Source organism: Styela clava, chromosome 12 (assembly GCF_964204865.1).
Source record: "Styela clava chromosome 12, kaStyClav1.hap1.2, whole genome shotgun sequence".
NCBI classification, from domain to species: domain Eukaryota; kingdom Metazoa; phylum Chordata; class Ascidiacea; order Stolidobranchia; family Styelidae; genus Styela; species Styela clava.
The window spans coordinates 2,031,103-2,050,526 of NC_135261.1; the positions used below are offsets into that span (position 1 = coordinate 2,031,103).

Consider the following 19,424-nt stretch of genomic DNA (forward strand, 5'->3'; position numbering starts at 1 on the left):
TATCAATGACAAAATTACAAAGTAGAGAATATCCAGATTTTTGAATATGCAAAATATGAAAATGATCTCCATTTCCTCATAAAAAACGTGTTTTTATTTATATTAACTGCAAAATAAAGATTATTATTCATTTAAAATGAGTAAGAGAGATCTCCTACTATCGACTAAGTCAAAGAAAGTCTTATTTTGAGGGGACGGCTCATATTAAAATCATTTTAAAAATTCAGGCTAGATCTTCTTATTTTCGGGTAAACACGGTATCTTTCAGAGTTGGCTGGTCATAACCATTCAACAACGACTGATGACATCACTACTTGGCCATTTTAGAAATTTTACAGTTGCCAGGAATGTAATTAACAATACATATTGAATACTCACTCGTTGCATTCGCTGATCACTAGCGCCCTCAAGTTGTCATTGTCGTTTCTTCGTGCTACGATAGTTTGCTTATCGAAGGAGAACTTCCCGTTTCCTAATGAATGTCGCATAATCGCAGACTTAGTGAAGCTTGTCCAGTAGATGGCGTCTTGCCCATGATGATACGCAATGCCTTCCACTGTCTGCACGTCTATGAAAAAAAGTTCAACAAAGATCAGGATTTGGAAATAGGCACAACCAAGTAATTTAAAATTCCAAATCACTGGTATGTTTAACATTAAACCTCAGCCATGAACACGACTCTACACAAAAAGTCACCCCAGGTAAGATGGGGAGCATGGGTTTTGACCCAAGATGTGTTATCTGCAATCCAAACACAGTTAGATTTTAAACCAGTGGTTCCCAAAGTTAATTGACGAGGGGTCAGAATCAGGAGCGTATATTCGTGAGCTGAAAGAGGGGAGCCTCAAGTGGCCAATACCGGTATTGATATGTATTATTAAAATATCAGTATAATTGATTAGTTAGGAGTATACACTTGCTTAAACTGTGATAACGGCATAACAATAGGCAGAATAGAATGCAAAAAAGGTAAAAACATAAATTGTTAATGTATTTCACTCAACTTCGGCAGGTTGTATTAAATCGTTATGGGGGCCATAATTGGCCCATTGGTCGCGGTTTGGGAACCACTGCTATAAACGCTAGGCTATGGCAACAAAAATTTCGGTTTTCCTGAAGTATGTGAACCCAGATGGCGGACACCGGAGCGTAGTATGTGTACCAAGTTAGGCCATAATTTCAGGTACACATACTACAGGAGTCACTTAGCTAGTCCATAGAGCTGAAATAAGGGAAAATTGGAATAAAATTATGGCCTAACCATAATGGTACACATACTAAGTTTCGGTATCCGACATCTTGGTTCGCATACTTCGGGAGTGCCAAAATTTTCAATACTAACACTAATTACTACTTACTATCAATAACTGCTTTGGGAACTCTTTCCTTTGGATCCTGTGAGTTAGGTTTCACAACATAAATGCTTCGAGCCATCATATCACTGTAAAACACTCGGCCGGTCGAAAAATCTTGAGTGAGGGCGATCACTGACTTGACGTATGTCCGATGCTGTGAAAATATAAATGATTTTTAATTGCAGCTGGCTGGGAGTCGCACCAGACTCAAATCTGAGCTAACGAGTCATTCAAAAATTGACGGTTATCAGTATATATAGCAGTGGTTCTCAAACTTTTAAAGTCAGCCCCCTTTTTAGAATTTGTCAAGTTGAGTTACAGTGATCACTGACATGGCATGGGTTTGGTGCTGTAGAACAGAAATGATTAAATGTTTGATGCAAAGATGCATGGACTTGATGATAGAGGATGCTGTAACCGACCAGCAGTTATGAGAACCACCCTACGGCAGCGAGCAGTCCAGGATAGGATAGGATTTACATATTTATCCCGCAGGAGAGGAAAGTCAATTAAACGACTTAACCATATGACGAATCACGCCTCTCGTCCGGTTACCAGTCTATGTCGGGTATGGGATTAGTTAGCCAGTTACTTGTTTTTCGAAAGCATGGACTTGATGCTAGAGGATGTTGTAATCCACCAGCAGTTACGTGAACCACCCTACAGCAGTGACGAGTCCAGCGATCTTCTCGCACATAATCATCCCCACAGGATTTGAACCTGCGAACTCACAGAGAGTAATCAGAGCTGCGATGGAAAAGCAGCACGCTAAGCACAATGCGACACACTGCCGTACATTCCACATGAATAACAAAATCCACATCATGTCCAAGGGGAAAATATTTTAGTTAAAATATGGATGGTAATTTGAGTTTCCTATTCATCTAATACAGTGCTCTTCAACAGGGGTTCCGCGGAACCCTAGGGTTCCCAATACATGCAGTGGGGTTCCGTAAGTTTATAGGGTTCCTTAGGGGTTCCACGTTTTTTTATCTTCAGGGAAAATCATTTCTTGCTTCAGCATATTGATACGTCATTATAAATATTCTTAGACCACTGTGACTCATTCAAACGCCAAGTAGGCCAGTTCGTTAAACAGGAGGTTTAGTCACAGTGCAGTTAATAGACAAAACAGAAATATTTTGAGTTGTTGCGTCACTTTAGTCATTGTTATGCAACTAACAAGAACGCTATTGTTGCACCATAGTTACAGGATGTTCAAAGTATGTAGATATTGCTCGAGACTAGAGAGAGTATATACTACAAAATAGAGCTGTTGTTCAGCTTTTCGTGTTACTAACATTCTGATTTTTTTTATTCTGTTAATTGGGGTTCCATAAAAAACAAAAAATTATATCAGGGGTTCCACAATAACAAAAAGGTTGAAGAGTACTCATCTAATAAGAAGATTAATCTTACCCAGATCGGAGGAACAGGGCCGTTGGGATCAGCAATGTCTTCTAAGTTTATGCTTTCGAGAGTGTTTCCTCTGGAGTACATGATGTATGTGGAATATTCTGGAAAGCAAAGTTGAGCTGAGTTGAAGGACTTCACATAAAAATGTCACATAAAAAGGATGAGAACAGTTTTGTAGATTGATGGAAGTATCGTAAAAAATATGAGATAAAAAAAAACGCGAAAATACAAAGACAAAATATGTCACATAACAGAAAAATTCACATATCAAAGATCACATAGTAGAGAATTGTGAAGTAAAAAACAATATCACATAGAAAAGTGTTTTGCACATAGAATAGGATAACTTCACATAGAAAGAAAAATAGCTCATGTAAGAAGAAAATACCACATAAAAAGAAAAACATACCACATAAAAGGAAAGATCACTTGGAATAATACACAAAAAATACCACATAGACAAGTAGAATATCACATAGATAGGAAAAATGTCACACAACACAGATGAAGAGAATGAAACAATATTCCACACATAGCAATCACATTAAAAAAACACAGCATAAAAATCGAACTTACGATCACAAGCAGATGAATTAGTTGCGTTGATCTTTCCATGTGAGCATCCGCACTTCATGCCGTCTGTCTCTCCAAGATAAAAACATAGCTGTTCACAACCACCTGTAAAATATGGAAAGTAGAATTTCATGTTTCATAATGCATACCTACACCTTTGCTCGTAACAAGACTATGTGCAATTTGGATAGGATAGGATAGGATTTACATATTTATCCCGGGAGAGAGGAAAGCCGATAAGGCGGCTTATCCATATGGCGAACCACGGCCTCTCGTCCGGTTACCATTCCAAGTCGGGTATGGGATTAGTTATATTGTTTGTTTTCGGAAGCATGGACTTGGTGGTGGAGGAAGCCGTAACCGACCAGCGGTTACGTGAACCACCCAACGACGGCGAGGAGTCCAGCAATCCTCTCGCACATAACCATCCCTGCATGGAATTCGAACCTGCGAACCCATGCAGAGTAATTAGAGGTGCGGCGGCGAGCGTATTCCTAACGCTTAGCCCGTTGAGCCACACCGCCGCGCCGTTGGTATGTAAGGAGTTACAAATGTTGTGGAAACAGTCCCTTCTATCAACAAGTCGTTTAGCCGTAATGAGTGCAGATTATAATGTCCACTATTTATTTACCAGTCTTGTTGTAATGATAATAAATGATCTGGAATAATGATTGAGTGGGTGAAATGTTTTTGAAGAAACGGTTTTATCCGATTGCCTATTCAGTTTATTACACCCTAGGCTAGAGTGTGGACAAGGATTTGAGGTCATTAATCAAGGATGCTAACATAATGAGGCCCAAGTCAGTGTGTCAGCTCCGTATCAGCAACGAAACTATGATAATTTGAAAGGTGGACGCTATTGTGTGATTTTTTAACTCTCGAAGATGGTAGACGGGGGGTCAAAATAAAAAGCGGAAAGATATTCGCGAGCACAGAGAAGAGAACGCCCCGATACCGTCACGTCTAAATAAGAAATCGATATAATTGAATTGTTATGAATATACACATGCTTGAAATGGGATAATGACATAACAATTGGTGGTATCTAGAACGCTAAAAGACGAAATCAGAAAGTGTTACACTGTTTCACTTAATTTGGCAGACCATTGTAAATCGTTACGCAGGTCGTAATTGATCCGTGTGTCGAGGTTCGGGAACCACTGTTCTAACCAGACAAAACCAAGGTATGACCAAAATTACAGGTGTATTTATATATGATACTGTACCATTATTAACACTGCATGGATTCGTTCCGTTTTGTCTTGACGGACTGTAAATCTGAAAAAAAAAGGATTCATGTTTACCCTATATAACGAATTTTTACATAGTGTATGTTTAGTCCATTAAGCAGTAACACAACCGAGACTATCATTGTGATGTTTATAATGAAATACTCTCAAAATTTCACTAAATACAGGATTCTAGAAATGCAGACACTAATACAGTGATGGGCAATTACTTCACGGGGTGGGCTAGTTACAGATAAAAGACTTGGATACTGAGGCGGGATCTCAAGGCTTAATATGAAAAACTATGAATAAAAGACAGTTCATTTACAAAAGCTAGTTCGACAGCTAGGCTGACGTTTATATCAGTGGTCCGCAAACTTTTACAGCCGCACCCCCATTTTTAGAATTTGTCAAGTTTCGCGCCCCACCTCAAAAATAACTAGCTGACAATAAGGATGGAACGTAACTAATGAAATAAATGTAATAACAATTACGTAACAATGGACTCCTAGGATTGGAGTTCGTAAACATGGTAACGATTGTATGGATGGTTCTAGAGCTTATAATAATATCTATATAATAATATGATGCACAATGTAACAATCGAGGTCATTTTGATGTGATTTTCATCGATATTTTCAACGAAAATTTATATCCATATAAACTAGTTGCAATTTCGGCGAACACAGTCATTACGAAGACTCGGATCAAGCATGAATCATAGTTGGGTGCAGTGTTCCCTCTAAGGTGTGCGCATGTGCGCGCGCACACAACTTTAAGAGGCTGCGCACACGCATAGATTCACTGCGCACAGACACATTTCGATGTAATGTAACAATGTGCTCGGTTGGCAGGTTGAGAAACTTTGTTGTTGGCCCACTCGTTACCCGGTTGGAACGCCAAAATTTCTTCATTGGTTTTTGCACAAATATTAGTCATTTCCAAAAAGGTGTGCGCGCACGCACCAAAATTTCTGCGCACACATACTACAAAAAATTAGAGGGAACATTGGTTGAGTGTATAAAATGATTTCAGATAACGCGGAAATACTTCACAACATAAACGTAAAATAACATATTATTGTTATTACTCGGTCACTTTATGACCAAGTATGACAGGTGTCCCAACATATTGCCTATCGGAGAATGAGGGTTAAGGAATTTTGTACAAAAAAAATCATTATTTACCTTCATTCCTTTTGGTTGTCCGCCACTGGAAGCTCCTGGTTTATGAGTCACAATTGATTTTTCATCACATTTGTCCAAATTGTCGCAGCTTAGAACAGAACCATCCAGCCCTACTTTGTAACTGAATAAAAAAAAACAGAAATTTCTTCAAGTTTAAATATTTCTTGGGTGAAACATACATTTTTTATATTAGTTTTCTCAACTAAATTGGATTTGGAACTGATAGAAGATTTGCATGAGATCAAGAAGTCAAATGTGTGTTTGTCAGTGCTTGAAATGGCTTAATTACAGTGACAGCAAATTTTTGCTGTTGCAAAATTAGCTGTGTGTCTCGGGTCAGGCCTAGATCTAAGTTAATAGAGAATGAAATGAAAAAAAAAGTGTGATGAATTTGGCTAGAGTGTATGTAATAAATTTGGCTAGATGCAATAAATATGGCTAGGATGTAATAAATATGTCTAGAGTGTAATAAATTTGGCTAGAGTGTAATAAATTTGGCTAGAGTGTAATAAATTTGGCTAGAGTGTAATAAATTTGGCTAGAGTGTAATAAATATGGCTAGAGTGTGAGAAAGTTGGCTAGAGTGTGAGAAATTTGATTGGGATAGAATAAATCTGGCTAGAGTGTAATAAATTTGGCTAGTGTGTAATAAATTTGGCTAGAGTGTGAGAAATTTGGCTAGAGTGTAATAAATATGGCTAGGATGTAATAAATATGGCTAGAGTGTGATAAATATGGCTAGGATGTAATAAATTTGGCTAGAGTGTGATAAATTTGGCTAGAGTGTAATAAATTTGGCTAGAGTGTGATAAATTTGGCTAGAGTGTAATAAATTTGGCTAGAGTGTAAAAAATTTGGCTAGAGTGTAATAAATTTGACTAGAGTGTAATCAATTTGGCTGGAGTGTGATAAATTTGGCTAGAGTGTAATAAATTTGGCTAGAGTGTGAGAAATTTGGATAGAGTGTGAGAAATTTGATTGGGGTAGAATAAATCTGGCTAGAGTGTAATAAATATGGCTAAAGTGTAATAAATTTGGCTAGAGTGTGATAAATTTGGCTACGGTATATTAGCTATGGTTAGGAAGCAATACCTTTGGCTAGAATGTAGTAAATTTGGCTAGGGTGTAATAATATTGCTAAGGTGCAGTAAAGTTGGCTATGGTGTAATAAATTTGGCTATGGTGTAATAAATTTGGCTTGGGTGTGATAAGTAATGCTACGACATATGACTTTGGATAAGGAATACTAAATTTGTTAATGGTTATGAAGCAATATCTTTGGCTAGAATGTAGTAAATTTGGCTAGGGTGCAGTAAAGTTAGTTGGCTATGGTGTAATAAATTTGGCTTGGGTGTAATAAATTCGGCTTGGGTGTGATAAGTAATGCTAGGACTTTGGATAAGGAATACAAAATTTGTTAATGTGTGATCAATTCAATGTATCCCACTCCTAGCATAGCTGTTTCTTCAGATTCTTGTTGAGGTTATGAGTGAAAAACTAACGAAAAAATAAATCCAACTTACTGTTCCAGCCAATATATTCTTCCATTGAATATTGACAAACTTGTCGGCCTTATGAGGTCGCTTTGAATAAGTTCGGCTCGTTCCATCCCGTGGAAGTCAGAATAAAATATGGCTTTCAACGTCAAGTCTGACCAGTATAATCGATCATTCTGTGAAAAGATTTTTTAAAATAAGTTTACTCAGGGAAGGATATGGACCATTGCCAAAAGGACAGATGTGTAGAATTTCAGCTGTGTGACTAGTAATCGTTTATTGTTAGTTAACTCTTGATCAGGGGTTTCTACCTTTCTGGTGAAGCAGAACCCAATAAGACATTCTAGAGCAACATGGAGTGTGCTACATGTGACCCACACTAGAGAACTGTGAGGCCCGCGCGCAAGTGCCAATTTTGAATAGGGTGAGTTTTTAATTTAGTTTAATCTGGTTTGTGCAAGTATTTCCAATCCCTTTGCGTTGCAAAGCCTATGCCTCAGACCAATTTATTATTTATCCACTACGTTCCAATTCTATTCCTTTTTCGTTGCCGCAACTACCAGAAAGTCTATGTTAAGTAACGGTGGTCCGCGGTTTCATCCAATTATTTGTATCCAGCCCTCCTGCATTAAACATTGCCCACACCCCTGGCACAGACTGAGAGTTTGCAGTGAAGACCATAGGTCTGTAGAAATCGTACTCTGATCCGAAAAAAATTGAAAGGAAAACGTTCTTGTGATGGTAAAACTAGTAATGTTATGTTAGATAAGGTTTCCAAGCACAAAGCTAGTCAGAAAATCTGGTACTACCAAAGTATGTGAACCAACATGGCAGACACCGGAACTTAGTATGTATACCAGGTTAGGGTTAGACCATAATTTCAGGTACAAATACTACGGGATTCACTTGGCTAGTCCACGATCTCGTAATAGAACTAAAATGAGGGGAATCTGAATAAAATTATGGCCCAACCCTAACCTGGTACACACACTAGGTTTCGGTGTCCGACATCTTGGTTCACATACTACGGAAGTATTAAAAATCTTACTTACCTCAAAATCTATGGCCAGTCCTGAAGGAAACTTGGTGTGAACTCTGACTATTTGGTTGACCTTTGAGCCATCCAAATTCATACGAATAACTCCAGGATGATTGGGCGACCACTCTGTAAAAATGGGGGAGTTGAAAGTTACAACTAAGAAACAAGTGAGCAATTCTCAAATATTACATGAACATGAAGGATGTGCATTGGCACTGAAAAGGCTTTGGCTTCGCACTGAGTTTCTGAAATTATCAATAGCTATGCATGAGGAAATAAAATGTTCCAATGTTTCATAAAAGTGTTTCCCCGAATTGGAATAATAACAAAATCATTAGTGAAATGTAGGTTTTCCATAGGATCCAGATGAAATTCAAAAATGTGGTAAAAATATTGATCAAGCCTATTTACTTCAGCCTGAATTTCAAAACATGAATTGACATAAATCAAGATCTTGAGATATCTTACCAGTAACAAATAGCAATCCTTTCGCTGGATGTAAAGCTATGTGTGTTGGTTTACTCCGTTTCTTATAAACAATCCGGGAATATTTCCCATCCAATCGAATCATCTGAAATAAAATTAAGATAAATATTTTGTGTTTTATTCTGTTTTTTTCTCTGCTTGTGAAGAGCTTTGTACAAGATGAAGGTTTATGGCAGGGGGGGGGGGGGGGGGGGAATTAGGGCCCACGGCCCAGTTTCATCCCACTGAAGTGTTTCATCCGGCCCACTTGTGTCTGCTGAAATTAGGACTATAGTTTTTATGGAAATAAATATCCGTTGAAAATAAAGGGTCTCACTACTTACTGAATAGAGTGCGAAACAGCGCAGAAGAGAGGGAAACATTTTTCTTTCATTATTAGCATCTGTGAAATTTCAAACAATTTGATGGGAAACAGTATACAGTGATAGGGAATGATCACAGGTTTAAATAACCCAACATGACGCACCCTAACCTGGTACACATATGATTTTGCTTGTTAGTGTGCTCATATTGCGTCATGTTAGGTTATTACTTATCGATTTTAATCGGTAAGTATGTTGATAGGTATTTGTCAGTCTGTTAGATGCACGCGATATCTCACGAAAGCAAGATTAGATCTGCTGCAGATTTTGCATATGCATTCATCATATCTCGCATTCATCATTACGTTGTATAATTAGCGAGGTATCAATTAATTAGTGATGGGACACAAGGTGTCACTATGGAGTAAGAACGCTGTTTTGGGGGATCCCCTAACTTTCGATCGATATGTCTTCGGTCTCTGACTGATATTCTCGTTTAAAGATGTCGAAGATTACTGATATAAACCCGTGATCATTCCATACCACTGTATACTGTTTCCCCTCAAATTGTTTAAAATAATGAAAGAAAGAATGTTTTCCTCTCTTCTGCGCTGTTTCGCGCTCTATTCAGTAAGTAGTAAGACCGAAAATAAAGTGATAATGACTTCAACATTGTGATTCGCATTATTATATAAACGTTAGCATGTAGCTGTTGGACTGGCTGTTGCAAATACGCCGCTTTTTTATTCATGATTTTTCATATTGAGTTTTTAGCTCTCCGCCCACTCAGAAAAGTAATTGGTCATTCCTGGTGTATGGAATGAAGTGAAAACCTCATAAAAAAAGTCTGTAATGTTCCGAACACAACTATAGAGCAAATATAATAGAAAAATTGTATAGAAACATACTTCAATCGTTCCCATGCAAGGATTCGTCCAATATACATTCTTAGCCATCCAGTCAACTGCGACTCCTCGAATGCAGTCTTTATCATAAAGTAGCCTGCAAATAACACAAGATGAGTTGTTATCTATTCTAACTATAACCATTTGGTAGGAAACGTTTTTGCATATTTATTCTGATGAAAAAAAAGCCTATAAGACAGCTTAATCGTTTGATGAACCATGTTTCTGGTGTTTGGGGATTTGAATCATTGATGTTCAAAATTTAGCACTTATTCATTTTGTGTGCGACTTTATTATCCATCAGTCTTGTTAACTGTATCTTTATTGTATATCTGGCAACTAGCATTTTCACAGATAGCAAGCATGGCCTATGATGTCATCAGTTACAGATGATTGATCATGACCAACCAGCTGTGAAGGTGAAGTAGCCATGTACTTGAGAGCTCATTCCTGTTTGTGTATCTTGGGAATTACTTTGGTTATATTTATGGGCATTTGCTAATTATATGTTTTTAATTAACAGTTAACAGATCTTATCCCAAGACAGGTTGGTCATCCCTGCCCTATAAGTTGTATCTAACTCACCCCACTGGAACACGCTTCGAACTTGCAGGTCTTCGAACAGCGTATAAGATTCCTTGTGAGGACATGTCGCGATTTGCTTTGAATATTGTGTTCTTTGAAGTGTCAACCCAGAAGATTAGATTTTCAGCTGCAAGAAGAAGGGAAACAGTGCGACTAAGCATTTATGGTTGCCATGATTGAAAATTGAGTAATAATTGTACATTGATCAACATAAAATATAGTAACATTCGCCCAGGATGTAATAAATAAAGTAGATATTGAGGAATGGAAGGAATGCCTAGCATTATCCTCCTTGAACTTTTTTTCACGGCAAGAACAACAATCGTTGGTCTGCTTCATTCCCAATAATATAAACCAAGGCTTTTAAAACCGGGGGTCATGACCCTGCGACTCCAAGGTCGCAAAGAATACACCAATCTCACATAAAGTATTATATCTATTGTACTTTTTTGGACTTTTCAAATAGTGAAAAACATAAATTTCACAATTTGGAGAGAATACATAGGATCAGAGAAGCGACGCACTTGCATAACAATGCCGACTTAACAAGAGTCGTGAAACATTTCAATATATTGAAAGAGGTCGCGAGCTTAAAAGTTTGGGTAGCTATGATATAAACCAGGGGTTCTCAAGCTTTTTTCATGACGACCCCAAAGACAATTTTCAAGTGTCCAGTGCGACCTCAGGTCAATATATATATTTTCAATGAAACTTCTGAAGCTTTTTTCACTGGACTTTTGAGTTTGGTCATGTGGTGGTATTAAGTAAAATAAGCTAGAACCAAACAGTGATGTCACAATAAGCTACATTTTCTATAGCAAAAGCATAGAGCGATGTTGCAAACTGCTAAATTTAACATGGTTTGTCAAATCTTAGATGATTTGTACATCCATCCTCTACCGTACCTCAGCGACCCCATGTCCTGTTTGCGACCCTACCTACTTATCACTCCGACCCAAATTGGGGTCGCGACCCCTGGTTTGGGAATCCCTGATATAAACAAACCTGTGTAGAAATCCACGGAAAAGACGTCGACTTGTTCTATCACAGGAATCATAGCGAGTTCCGACATGTGATTGATGTTGTATCCGTATATGGTTGAGCTTGTGTGATAGAGAAGAAAGTCCTGCATTCCTGGGTAATTGAGAAATTGAATTATTTTTAGAGAATTTGCCCACAGCCCACAGAAATGAAGAAGACTCATCTCGGAGCAAAGTTTCTAACTGGCATAAAATGACCAGAGATGTGTGCACTCGAAAAAAGACTCATCTCTGAAAAATGTTATAAATGACCACAGCTAATGAAACTCAGAGATAAAGGAGACTCATCTGTGTGCAAGGCAATTACAGGCAACCCTAAAAATGCTAAAAATTGTATAAAAATATCTATGGTGGTACATTGCATTAACTAGCCTACGAGCGAAGATGATTGATCTCGAGCAAAACTAAGGACAGTCACTGAAATGTCTAAATCTATATAAACTGACAGTATATTGCATTCCATTGAATGCCTGTCAAAGCGAGAATTGAAGTAGTTCAAGTCCATACAAATAGGGAAACAGCTAAGAGGTGTCGAATCGCACATAACTAAAGTTCTTGGAAAGAAATTTTGGCGCTTCCGAAGTATGTGCACCAAGATGGCGCACAACCTGAACCCTAACCTGGTACAAATACTATGTTCAGGTTGTGCGCCATCTTGGTGCACATACTTTTTGGAGGTCCGAAATTTTAGCATATAAATTCCTTTGTTTAGACTTAAATGCAATAATTGGGAAGCAGTTTTGAAACATTAATTTTAAACTAACCATTGCACTCATTCCCATTAGGTTGATATCCAGTCGTACAGTTGCAAGTCACTCTTCCTTGGTATGAAGGCAGGCACAAGTGGGCACATCCTCCATTATTTACTGAGCAACTGGAAAAAATAAAAACCTTGAATATTGGGTACTCCCGTAGTATGTGTACCAGATTAGGGTTAGGCCATAATTTTATTCCAATTTTCCTTATTTTAGTTATATTACGAGTTTGGGGACTGTCTGTGTTAGCAAAGTGAATATATCCCCTGCCCATAAGTTTCAGTCCCTTCACACAACTTGATGTAAAGTAGGCAAACAAAATTAGTTACCTCCATATTGGTACACATACTTTAAAGAATTCGTAGTCAAATTTTCATTATTACAATGTCATTTATGAGGTATTGAGATAAAATATGATGTCCATCATAATACAAAAGTGTGATGTCACAATATAAAATTCACAATTTTATATGTTATTTTTTACTGCTTGGAAAAAATAAACTTGACTATGACTATAGGAGAAATTTAAAAAATCAAAAAGCAACGCCCTTCCAGCGACTTGCATTAAATATTTAAAATTGATTGATTCACAAGTTGAAGACCAATTGATACTGAATAAGCGGTCACATTTTTAAATTTCAAAAAGCCGGTAGTCGAAAATGAAGTCACCATTCAGAATTTTATGACTTTGAGCTTGATTATTTCCGGGAGCAAAAGAGTGAAGGTCGAACAAAAATTATGGCATCATAATAACAAAATGTGATGTCACAATTACGGACAGTTATGACAATTCGGCAAAACGATTCATAGGTCACAATAACTTCTTTCTTACCCAGTTTTATGAACCTTCATTTCCGTATCATAGAAAGCTAAGTCGGACACAAGAGACGGCAAATTTGTTCGCTTCGTGAAAACGCCAGGACTCGACGTACTTGATGAATATAACGTATAGACTTTGTCATCTTCTTCTCCCTCAACTGTAAAAGTTAAAAGTTATGACCTAATAATCACTCTAAAGTTGATAAAGTTAGTAGTTAAATGCGATGATAGTAGCAATAGATGATGTTGTTTTTTAGTTTTAGAGTGGTGAATTTTACCTAATTATCACTAAAGTAAAAGTTTTCGTAGAAGAAATTTTATGTTTTTCTTGAAGTTTTTCCCCGCATGGAAAAGTTAGTGGGCCACATAATTTCTGTGCAACAGAAATGGGCCCCGAAAGAAAAAGGTTGAGATGAGAACAACTGGTCTACTTATTTCACAGGTTCACAGAGAGCAGATGGCTTATCTGAGGGCATGATTAATTTGGCATCACAAGTCAAATGGCCTAATGCAGCAGTTCTCAACTAGGGGCCCTCGGCCCCTGAGGGGGCCACAGAGCAGTCGACGGGGGGCCACAATGCCAGTCACAAACTGATTTTACTTTTCGCCTTACACAAAAACTCCCCGTTTTTCTCAGATTATTCTTTGATAAGGTTATTTCACACGGTGTTTTCGCTTTTTTTGTGCATGAATTGTTTGAACATAATGAGATTTGGAATCAACCAATCAAAATACCACTATAAATACCGCTGGATTGATGGACAGGGGGCCATGGGTGCTAAAAACCAAGTGGGCCACGAGCCATGAATGGTTGGAAACCACTGGCCCTAATGTATACCAATCATGCTTCTGGTGCACCACTCGCAATGGCAAAGTCAGGTTTACAATTGAGATCAGCAACCAGAATTGTCAATGTGGTCAAGTCAATTTCAAACGTTGTCCCAACTTTTAAACTATAGGTTTTCACAAACTTTTAAAGCCACGCCCCTTTTCAGAATTTGTCAAGTCTCGCGCCCCACCTCAAAAATAACAATACGCTACAAATAACAGATAGTAAGACGAAAGTATGTTTATCCAAAAAACACGTTGAAAATACATGGATGGAAATGTAAATATATATAAAACATAGTGAGCAAGATCAAACCTAACAAATATTTTTAATTAGCTTCACGGGCCCAAAAGCTTAAAAAATTGTCTACGTCCCCTTGTGGGGCGAACCCCACCAATTGAAATCCACTGCTCTTGGTAATTAATTTGTAAAACAAGCCGGTAGGCGCACAGTTGGATCTCCGCCATTGCTTGAAGCCCGCATCATTTCAGTTTACTAATGGATATTAGGAGACACTACTAAAAACGCCAGTTCATTTTGAACGCTGCGCGTTCCGCTGAGTTCATTTCAAATGCTGCGCGTTTCGTAGTCTTGCTCGCGTGACTGGTATATTGTGGTTGAAAATTAAAAATAATCTTCACTAAAATCCCTGAGGCTCCTCCAGTTTATGGAGTATCGAGACCAAAGATAACCTTTTTAAAAGAGTATTTTGCTATGCGGAAGGTAGCATTCCTGGAATTTTAATTTTCGACTTGGTAGGCGAGAAAAGGGCGATAAATTGTGAAAAAATTTGAAATTCCATAACGCTCAGCGCGTTTTTCGTTATTACCATGGAAACGAAATCCATATCCGGACTTTTTACGAAACGCATAATACTAGGGTGACAGGATAACCCACATGGAAAATTTCATCAAGATTGGTCCAGACGTTAAGCCGATACATCCAAACAGACAGACAGATACACAGACAGAACGACTGATAATAAGGTTCTCCTAGAAGCGGAGATCCAATTGAAATATTTATGTATATTTTGAATTCATTGCTACTGGACTGTAACCTAATAAATGCTGACATACAGCATATACAAATGGTCCTGGGACACTGATGACCTCTACCTATCTTGCCGCACACAAACAATATTTTCGTGCAAACTACTATCATTATATACAATTATAAAACAACTCTTGTTTTTTCTCATTTTATATATGTGAATGTTGTTTGTAGAAAATAAATCTCCATCCATTGTTCCAATGGTTGTTACTCCCGAAGGTGAAACCATAATTGAAAAAAAAATCCATGAATAGAAGAAACTTACCTGTGACAACATAAATCAACCCATCGTGGACCTCTAGCGCCTTCATATTTGGAAGAGTTGGTGTCATGGCAACAGCCGTAGCATTCCAGATGATGTCAAGTTCGGGAGAGTTTGTGAGCATCTTGAGCACGCCGTTCTAAACGAAAGATTCAACAAGGATTAATGGTTTGCAACCACTTTGGATGGTCATCTGAAACAGGGGGGTTGGGACTGCAGCCCGCGGGCCAAGAAAATATTGAGTGGCCAGCAGAGAAGTGCCAATTTTGAATGGTGTGCCTGTGAAACAAGTTTTTACTTAAGTTAATCTAGTATGTGCGAATAATTCCAATGACTTTGCGCTGCAAGAGCTTGTGCAAAGCGAAAAACGCATGTCATAAGATCAATAATCAAAAATTTTGGGCCTGCAACTACTAGGAAGCCTATGTTGAGTAAAGGAGCGGCCTGCAGTTTCACCCAGTTATTACTTATCGATCTTGATTGGTAAGTATGTTGATAGGTATTTGTCTGTCTGTGTGTTAGATACACGCGATATCTCACGAAAGCGAGATTCAATCTGCTCCAGATTTTGCATGTGCATTCATCTTATCTCGGACCAGAAGCCTATTGATTTTGGGCAAATTATGTCGTATATTTAGCGAGGTTTTAATTAATTAGTGATGGGACACAAGGTGTCACTATGGAGTAAGCCCACTGCTTTGGGGGATCCCCTAACCTTCGATCGATATGTCTTCGGTTTCCAACCGAATTCCAGTTTGTATCTCACCCTTCTGTATTAAAAGTTGCACACCCATGATTTAAAATCTAAACTTGACGGGACGGAGATTGTCAATTAACAAGCTTGAGGTTAGTTTAATTGGACCTCATTGAAGGCATGAAAATGATGCAAATTCAACAAAAAGCATTGAAACATATAATACTGGAAGTACTGCAAAAAATTTCCTACCTGGATAATACACATAAAAAAACTTCTTACCTGAAAAAAACTAAAGAAAGTTTCCTACCTGGATAAAATACAATAAATTTTCCTACCTGGATAAAATACAATAAATTTTCCTACCCGGATAAAACACAATAAATTTTCCTAGCTGGATAAAACACAATAAATTTTCCTACCTGGATAAAATACGAAAAGTTTCTTCCCTGGATGAAACGCAATAAATTTTTCTATCCAGATAAAATACAGTTTCCTACCTGGATAAATGACATTGAACTTCCCCACCTCGATGGAATACAAAAAAATATTCCTACCCAGATATAATGCAAGCCATTTTTCCTACCTGGATAAAATACAAGACATCTTTGTAGGACCCATCACCTTCTGTGGAATCTCTCTTGTCAAACCGAACATATTGTATGTTTTCTCCAGGATAAATCTAAAAATTTAAAATATAGAGGTTGGGGGAAGGATAATGGAGACATTTAAATCACCAGTTAGTATGTCTGCAAACATTTAGTGACAACCGACATGATAACGAAATGGAGACATCAAGCGACTGAAAACAGCTATCATATTTTAATTTTAGGATTTACACTTATTTACTCTGCGCTTAGATAATGTTTGGGAATTTCACAAGCAAAGTAGACTCATCTTTGAGCAAGGTCGCACAGATTACTGAAATACTAAAACTCTGAAACATATTGAATTATGAAAAAATTACAAAATAAGAATTTCTAATAACTACCAGAGTTGAGTTTGTAAATAAATCAGTATAAACAATAATGATTTTGAACAAAATTCTGTCTGGCCACATTTTTTCTATAATTCATTTTGACCTATTTGAAAAGGCTGAGAGAAAAAGATTAACACAAATTCTAATTGTCTGCTTGTCTGAGGAAGTCTGATTTCGGTCAAACGAAATGTTTCGAAAATACTTTGTCTTAGTGTGCAGCAAGTCTCTTGAATTGCATAGTATGAACAAATCCTAATTGTACAGATTTACTTACAGGGAATGGAAATATGGTTTTGTATAGTTGGGAAAAAAACAATGTTTTTTTAGAAAGAAATTTAATTTATATAGAAAGTAATATCCAGAATAGATCAAATTGAAAAACAGTGAAATGATGTTTACATGGACATCTTCAAGCATGGACCAAGTAAGAACTGATCGCAAGAATATTATGGGAATATTCAATCTATGGATAGGCAGAGAACGGGTAGAGCAACTTGGATAGCAGATGAAAATAGCCAACTCTAGATAACTATGCAAGACAAAAAAAAATATATTCATCAATAAAACCCAAATTCAATAAAGCAATATGATAAGGCTGGTGTCCAGACCTCAAAACAAATGGCACCACATAACAAAATAAAGCGATGCTCTAATAATACTCTTTTTAAATACTAACTTTTGGGTGCTCTTGAAGTATGCACACCAAGATGTCGCATTACCTCTACCCTAACATGGTACACAACCTGCGCCATCTTGGTGCGCATACTTCAGGAGGTCCAACTTTTGAATTATTGCCACTATTTCAACCTACGAAAGCACAAATAAGTTACCCCTCAAGCTAGTTTCAGATATAATAGTCCAAAATCAGTCCAAAATTAACTATAACAGTCCTCAAAACAAATGGCACCACATAACAAAAAAAAGCAATGCTCGGATAAAATTCTATTTTTTAAATTAACTATCACTCAGACATGTACGTCATAAGTTGCCTATTTAAAATTGGTGTTTTTTTGATATAGTAAATTTTGATTCTTAGAATAAATTTCTAATTTGTCAATTTCGATATAAAATTTCAAAATATGACAGTATTAAAAATTGAAATGAAAATACAGAAAGAAATGTCAGAATTCATTTCTTACAAATTCACGCCAAAATAAGCAAATTTCTTTAATTTTAACCTGAAGATGAAATCCATTTGATATTTTATATTCAAGGATATTTTTTTGCTTATGCATCAGGAATAGACGACTTTTCAGTTTTGCAAGTACCAAGTCTGTATTATTAAACCAAATTATCCAAGCTGATGTCAGTTTCAGTCGCTTTTTTAAATTTATATTACAGTGAGTAAAAATACTTTTTGGTATTCTTTAAAAGTATAAATATATCCAACTTTCTTAAAAGATATCCTTTTCCAGTGTTTCTGATAATTTCCTGGTATTTTCCAAGTATAGAACTATATTTTAAGGAAATATCACATAAAGGATTAAAATTTTTGAACAAGTTTGCCCAAAGCAATGACATGAGCCATAACAACGTGCAAATGCGTCAAACTTTGAGATCTGTTCAACCCTAATCAATTCTACAACGTAAGCCTCCATGGCACAGGTAGTGAAAGTATAAAAACTTCAAAAATGCTGCCGTTCAGTCAGTCTTCATGCGAAACAAACTAAGTTATTTAAATTTAGTAACAAACACAATCCTGCATTGTCATTAGTTGTTCTTTCCATCACCCATGCACTCCTTTCCACGTCCTGAAAAACAAAAAATTGGATTCGAAATATACTTTTTGAGGTCCCACTTGCAAAGGATCTGAACCGTCAAGATAGAGCATGTAGATTCCGTCGTCGTCCGCGTAGAATAACAAGGAATGTTCGAAATCTGCCGTCAAACTTCGAGGTTTGTTTAGTCCTGGGAGATTGGCAGAAGTTATGATCCTGTGTGTGAGCCTGGAAAAATGATACTGGAATTAACTTTTTTATAGGGAACACTGAATAGAATTAACTAAGTTGGGAACCCCAAATATTTGAAGAATCATTCAAGTTATCCTTTAGTTGTGAATACTAAAAAAAATAGGTAATTATTTGTTCTTTAGAATAGTAGAATTATAGAATATTCAAGTCTTCAACACCAAAATTTTTATGATAATATTCAAGTCTTCCTTCAGTTGGGAACACTCAAAAAATTACACTATTCAAGTCTTCCTATAGTTTGGAACACTAAAATATTCACAATAGTTGATCCTTCTTCCTTCCGTTGGGAACACTGAAAATTTCATGGAATTTTTTAGTTGTTCCTCATGTTAGGAACACTACAATATTTATGCAATTATTCAAATCATCCTTCAGTTGGGAACACTGGAAATTTCATGTAACAATATTTTATTCCAGCTGGGAACACTGAAAATTTGCCAAGAATTTAAATGG

General features: G+C 37.0%; 1 protein-coding gene across 2 annotated transcripts in view; it reads right to left on the bottom strand.

Moving 5' to 3' along the window:
• Window positions 1-19,424, bottom strand: part of LOC120329279 (prolow-density lipoprotein receptor-related protein 1-like) — a 151,017-nt gene that overhangs the window by 79,853 nt on the left and 51,740 nt on the right. For both annotated transcript variants that reach the window (XM_078118342.1, XM_078118341.1), the window contains exons 38-54: window positions 18,800-18,947; window positions 16,609-16,704; window positions 15,332-15,467; window positions 13,201-13,345; window positions 12,378-12,487; window positions 11,579-11,707; window positions 10,574-10,700; window positions 9,992-10,085; window positions 8,764-8,866; window positions 8,309-8,421; window positions 7,284-7,432; window positions 5,761-5,881; window positions 4,571-4,622; window positions 3,348-3,449; window positions 2,775-2,872; window positions 1,359-1,509; window positions 379-568 (exon numbers count right to left, since the gene is read on the bottom strand). In XM_078118342.1, the coding sequence (XP_077974468.1) occupies window positions 379-568; window positions 1,359-1,509; window positions 2,775-2,872; window positions 3,348-3,449; window positions 4,571-4,622; window positions 5,761-5,881; window positions 7,284-7,432; window positions 8,309-8,421; window positions 8,764-8,866; window positions 9,992-10,085; window positions 10,574-10,700; window positions 11,579-11,707; window positions 12,378-12,487; window positions 13,201-13,345; window positions 15,332-15,467; window positions 16,609-16,704; window positions 18,800-18,947 (2,064 nt within the window). The remainder of the gene's footprint in view (window positions 1-378; window positions 569-1,358; window positions 1,510-2,774; window positions 2,873-3,347; window positions 3,450-4,570; window positions 4,623-5,760; window positions 5,882-7,283; window positions 7,433-8,308; window positions 8,422-8,763; window positions 8,867-9,991; window positions 10,086-10,573; window positions 10,701-11,578; window positions 11,708-12,377; window positions 12,488-13,200; window positions 13,346-15,331; window positions 15,468-16,608; window positions 16,705-18,799; window positions 18,948-19,424) is intronic.